This window comes from Rana temporaria, chromosome 6 (genome assembly GCF_905171775.1).
Source record: "Rana temporaria chromosome 6, aRanTem1.1, whole genome shotgun sequence".
Lineage (NCBI taxonomy): Eukaryota > Metazoa > Chordata > Amphibia > Anura > Ranidae > Rana > Rana temporaria.
Genome location: NC_053494.1, coordinates 46,995,473 through 47,001,498, shown reverse-complemented (window position 1 = coordinate 47,001,498; position 6,026 = coordinate 46,995,473). Strand labels below are relative to the sequence as shown.

General features: G+C 49.9%; 1 protein-coding gene across 1 annotated transcript in view; it reads left to right on the top strand.

The window, feature by feature from the left end:
- The first annotated feature begins 4,814 nt into the window (after positions 1–4,814).
- DNAAF5 (dynein axonemal assembly factor 5) overlaps positions 4,815–6,026 on the top strand; it is an 85,430-nt gene continuing 84,218 nt past the window's right edge. The window contains exon 1 of the mRNA XM_040356772.1: positions 4,815–5,400. Coding sequence (XP_040212706.1) covers positions 4,869–5,400 — 532 coding nt within the window. The 5' untranslated portion in view covers positions 4,815–4,868. The remainder of the gene's footprint in view (positions 5,401–6,026) is intronic.

The following is a 6,026-nucleotide window of genomic DNA, read 5'->3' as shown; positions in this document are numbered from 1 at the left end:
ACTGACCTTTTCAAAAGAACTGCGGTTCTCTTGAAAGGCAAGAACGCGGTGACGTCATCGCGTACGACGAGCATGCGCTCGTCACATTCGATGCCGTCGCCGCCATCTTGCTTCACCCTCCCTATGCCGTGGAAGCTACCGCGCATGGGTCAAAGTCATTTCAAGCATGCGCGGGTTTCCACGGCGACAGGTAAGTATACACACTCTCGGGTTTCTCGTCGAGAAACAGGCCGACAAGAATCTCGACTAGAAAAAAGAGCGCAGGTTCTCTTTTTTTCTCATCGAAATTCTGGCGAGATTTCCTGACAAGAAACCTGAAAGCCTCGTACACACAAACGGTTTTCTCGGCAAGAAGCAGTTTTGATGGTTTTTGCAGAGAAAAACGGTTGTGTGTACGAGGCCGAAGCTGCGCTCTTTTTTCTCGTTGATATTCTTGTCGGCCTGAAACCCGACGAGAAACCAGAGAGTGTGTATACTTACCTGTCGCCGTGGAAACCCGCGCATGCTCGAAATGACTTTGATGCATGTGCGGTAGCTTCCACGGCATAGGTAGGGTGAAATCAAGATGGCGGCGATGGCATTGAATGTGACGAGCGCATCTCTTGAAAGGCGTTCTTGCCTTTCAAGAGAACCACGGTTCTTTTGAAAAGGTCAGTGTGTACACTCGGGCGGCAAGAGATTCTTGCCAAGAATCTCGTCCGGGAAAACAACGTTTTTTTCCTGACGAGATTCTTGCCCGTGTGTACAGGGCCTAACGCACTGCACTAGTGTGAACTATGCCATTGAAACCCATATAACCTACTTTCCAATGCGTTTATGATGCAGAAGAAAAAGCACTGCACCACAATTGGTGTGAACCGGACCTGATCCTTGATAGAAGTGCATCGAAAGTTCCTAGAGAAAGATTGTTGTTTTAATTGAAATGTGTCTTAAGGCCCATACACACGATCAGACCCCCCCCCCCCCCGCTTCATGCGGCGGTCGGAAATCGTCGGGGAGCGATCCGGGACGAGGGCGTGGCTATTCGTTTCTAGCCGCCCCCTCGCGATCGCTCCCCGGAGCTGAAGAATGGGGAGAGCCGTATGTAAACACGGCTTCCCCGTGCTTCACTGTGGCGGCTGCATCGATCGTGTCATCCCCTTTATAGGGAGACACAATCGATGACGTCAGACCTACAGCCACACCCCCCTACAGTTGTAAACACACACTAGGTGAAGCATAACTCCTTCAGCGCCCCCTGTGGTTAACTCCCAAACTGCAACTGTCATTTTCACAATAAACAATGCAATTTAAATGCATTTTTTGCTGTGAAAATTACAATGGTCCCAAAAATGTGTCAAAATTGTTCGAAGTGTCCGCCATAATGTCGCAGTCACAAAAAAAATCGCTGATCGCCGCCACTAGTAGTAAAAAAAAAAAAAAAAAAAAAAACTATCCCCTATTTTGTAAACGCTATAAATTTTGCGCAAACCAATCGATAAATGCTTATTGCGATTTTTTTTACCAAAAATAGGTAGAAGAATAGGTATCGGCCTAAACTGAGGAAAAAAAAATTGTTTTTATATATGTTTTTGGGGATATTTATTATAGCAAAAAGTAAAAAATATAGAATTTTTTTCAAAATTGTCGCTTTATTTTTGTTTATAGCGCAAAAAAAAAAAAATCGCAGAGGTGATCAAATACCACCAAAAGAAAGCTCTATTTGTTAGAAAAAAAGGACGTCAATTTTGTTTGGGAGCCACGTCGCACGACCGCGCAATTGTCTGTTAAAGCGACGCAGTGCCGAATCGCAAAACCTGGCCTGGGCATTTAGCTGCCTAAAGGTCCGGGGCTTAAGTAGTTAAAGGGCCTTGATGTAACTGAAAGTTCATTTGAAGGTTTTTAAGAAAGATTGTTATTGTAATTGTAACGTGTCCAAAGGGCTCTGATGTAATTGAAATGCATCAGTAGGCACTTGAGAAAGATCGGCGTTGCATTCGAAATGCGTTGGAAGGTCCTTGAGAAAGATTGGCATTGTAAAGAAAATGCTTCTAAAGAAATATTGTTGTTGCAGTTGAAATGCCACTGGGATCTGCAGCGAGAATCAGTGGGTTTTATATCTCTACCTAGCGTTGCCACCTCATCCCTTTAAACCCAAACACATATGAATTACACAGTTTTGGGGCTAATTTAATGCAGATAATGCACAGAGTGGGCCAGATTCAGAAAGATCAGCGGATCTTTCTGCTGGCGTAACGTAACTCGTTTACGTTATGGCGCCGCAAGTTTTTCAAGAAAGTGCTTTATTCACAAAGCACTTGCCTGTTGCCAGTTGCGGCGGCGTAGCGTAAATCCCCCGGCAGAATTCAAATTCGGCGGGTAGGGGGCGTGTATCATTTAAATGATGCGCGTCCCCGCGCCGAACGAACTGCGCATGCGCCGGCCGCGACTGAATCCCAGTGCGCATGCTCCAAATTACGTCGGCAAATCATCATGCTTTCGGCTTGAACGTAAATTACGTCCAGCCGTATTCGCGAACGACTTACGCAAATGACGTAAAAATTTCAAAACTCGGCACGGGAACGACGGCCATACTTAACATAGGATACGCCGCCCATACCCCTCATATAGCAGGGGTAACTACGCCGGAAAAAGCCGAACGCAAACGACGTAAAAAAAAAGCGCCGGGCGGTCGTTTGTTTCTGAATCGACGTAAATACTAATTTGCATATTCCTCCTGTAAACAAACGGAAGCGCCACCTAGCGGCCAGCGTGAAATTGCAGCCTAAGATACGACGGTGTAAGACACTTACACCTGTTGGATCCTAGGCATATCTATGCGTAAAAAGGATTCTATGAATCAGGCGCATAGATACGACGGCCGGACTCAGAGATATGACGGCGTATCAGGAGATAAGCTGTCGTATCTTGTATTTGAAGTGAGTTTAATTACCACCTTAATCAGCCGCAGAACCTGTGTAATTAATATATGTTCGGGTTTAAAGGGATGAGGTGGCAACCCTATCTCTACCACATACCTTTTCGGGATACTAGGGTCCGGGTTCCGACAGATTACACACTTCCCTTCCCACCTAATCTTGTCAGTGGATTCCTATCTCGTCTGTTGGAATTACATCAGTAACTATTTAGAAGCAGGACCTTACATGTACTGTGGGTATATGGAGCATTGGTGGATCAGGAAAAGATACATTTTACACCATATACAGGCTGAGAGGGATACAATGTTACTATACAGAGTTCCTAGCTACATGTTGATATGTGTATTATTTACACTTGTGGCAAGCACCTATTCAGTGGTGGTGCGTCCATAGTGGGCGCAGGAGCGCCGCCCCCTCTCTCTCCTGCACCCATCAATCAATACATACATTCATGCATTGCATGAATGTAGGTATTGTCGCCGGCGCCGCTGCCGCCCATTATTAAAATGGCCACCCCCCTGGCGAGCGCCGGCCATCTAAATTACAGCGGCGGCCGGCAGTGGGTGTGTTTTGGAAGTGCCTATCAGAGCCAGCGGCCTGTGGGCTGTAATCGGCTTCCAAATAGTTAACCATAGGGCGCACAGCCACACGCCTCTCAGCCAATCAGGTTCACCGGGTCTGGTTACCGGTAACCTGATTGGCTGAAGCGACATTGAGGGCGGGAGAAGACATCGAGGGAGTGTGGAGGTCTGGAGGAGGATGGCTGACCCGAGAAAGGTAAGTACCGGGGGGGGGGGCATACTGTCGGTTTTTGTGGGGGCAAACTGGCGTTTTTTGTGGGGGAAAACTGGCGGCAATTGATGGCATGGCACAGTGGTGACAATTGATGGCATGGCACAGTGGTGACAATTGATGGCATGGCACAGTGGCGACAATTGATGGCACAGTGGCTGCGTTTGATGGCACAGTGGCTGTGTTTGATGGCACAGTGGCTGCGTTTGATGACACAGTGTCGACAATTGATGGCATGGCACAGTGGTGACAATTGATGGCATGGCACAGTGGCGACAATTGATGGCACAGTGGCTGCGTTTGATGGCACAGTGGTGACAATTGATGGCATGACACAGTGGTGACAATTGATGGCATGGCACAGTGGCGACAATTGATGGCACAGTGGCTGCGTTTGATGGCACAGTGGTGACAATTGATGGCATGGCACAGTGGTGACAATTGATGGCATGGCACAGTGGCGACAATTGATGGCACAGTGGCGACAATTAATGGCATAGTGGCTGCGTTTGATGGCACAGTGGCTACAATTGATGGCATGGCACAGTGGCTACAATTGATGGCATGGCACAGTGGCTACAATTGATGGCATGGCACAGTGGCGACAATTCATGGCACAGTGGCGTCAATTAATGGGCACAGTAGCTGCGTTTGATGGGAACAGTGAGGCTGCAATTGATGTTTTGTTTTGTTTTTTCGTTTGTTTGCACCCCCCCAAATGTTGAGCACCAGCCACCACTGGGTTTGTTACATTTCTTAGCGCAGTTTATTTTTCCTTTTTTTCCACAGTACACATAAAAGCCCAAAGAAAGAAGGAAGGAAGTGATCTCATAGGACAAACAGAAACACACATGTCAGCTGCATGCAAATATGAATGAAAAATGGATCCTGGTGTGAATGGGCCTGGAAGAGATTGTTCTATTCCTTAAATTTTATTTTATTTCAAAATCCTTTTTCCGCAACATTCTGGACTGTTACCCGCCTAACATTTCTGTTGTAGAGAAAGGAGAACGGCTGACAGGCCTGACAACTCGCGTCGCCTAGCAACCACAGCTCGCCGCTCCTATTGCCGAGTGTTCGTTGTTAACAAAGCTTGTTGAAAGCGTCGTTGCTGCGCTGAGTTGAGGAAGCCGCTTGTGGTAACTAAGGCCGACAAACATGGCGGCGGAGGGAGAGCAGCGTGCAGCCAGTGAGGTCTCTCAGGCCCTGGCCCGGAATCTGAACTGCCTGAACGATGACAACAAGAGCACCCGGAGGAGAGCCCTGGCCGCCATCCAGAAGGAGGTGGAAGATAAGCGGCTGTCCAGCGGGGCTCTGCAGGAGGTGTTCGGGGAGCTGCTGAGACCTCTGCTCCGGTCCTTGGCGGACCCCATGGAGAAGTGCCGGGAGGTGTCCATCCAGATCCTCACCTATTGTGTCACCAATGTGCCCAGACCTGAGGAGTCCCTTCCCTACCTCATCCCGACCATCACCCAACGCCTGGGCCACCAGGAGATCACAGAGCCCTCTGAGGAGCTCCGCCTGGGCCTCAGCCAGCTCCTCACCCTGCTGGTGGAGGTGTGTGGGAGGAAACTGGGCCCCTACCTGGAGGAGATGGTGAGGATATTACAGAGGACCATCGTAGATCCATTCCCAGAGGTCAAGAAGGAGAGCTGCAGGTGTGCCGCCAACTACGCCAGGATCATACCGGGTAACGTCGCCCATCTACACCAACATCCCCCCATCTACACCAACACCCCCCCCCATCTACACCAACATCCCCCCCCATCTACACCAACATCCCCCCCCCCATCTACACCAACATCCCCCCCCCATCTACACCAACATCCCCCCCATCTACACCAACATCCCCCCCCATCTACACCAACATCCCCCCCCCATCTACACCAACATCCCCCCCATCTACACCAACCCCCCCCCCCATCTACACCAACATCCCCCCCCCATCTACACCAACATCCCCCCCCATCTACACCAACACCCCCCCCCCATCTACACCAACATCCCCCCCCCATCTACACCAACACCCCCCCCCCATCTACACCAACATCCCCCCCCCATCTACACCAACATCCCCCCCCATCTACACCAACATCCCCCCCCATCTACACCAACATCCCCCCCATCTACACCAACACCCCCCCCCATCTACACCAACCCCCCCCCCCCATCTACACCAACATCCCCCCCCCATCTACACCAACATCCCCCCCCCATCTACACCAACATCCCCCCCCATCTACACCAACATCCCCCCCCATCTACACCAACATCCCCCCCCATCTACACCAACATCCCCCCCCCATCTACACCAAC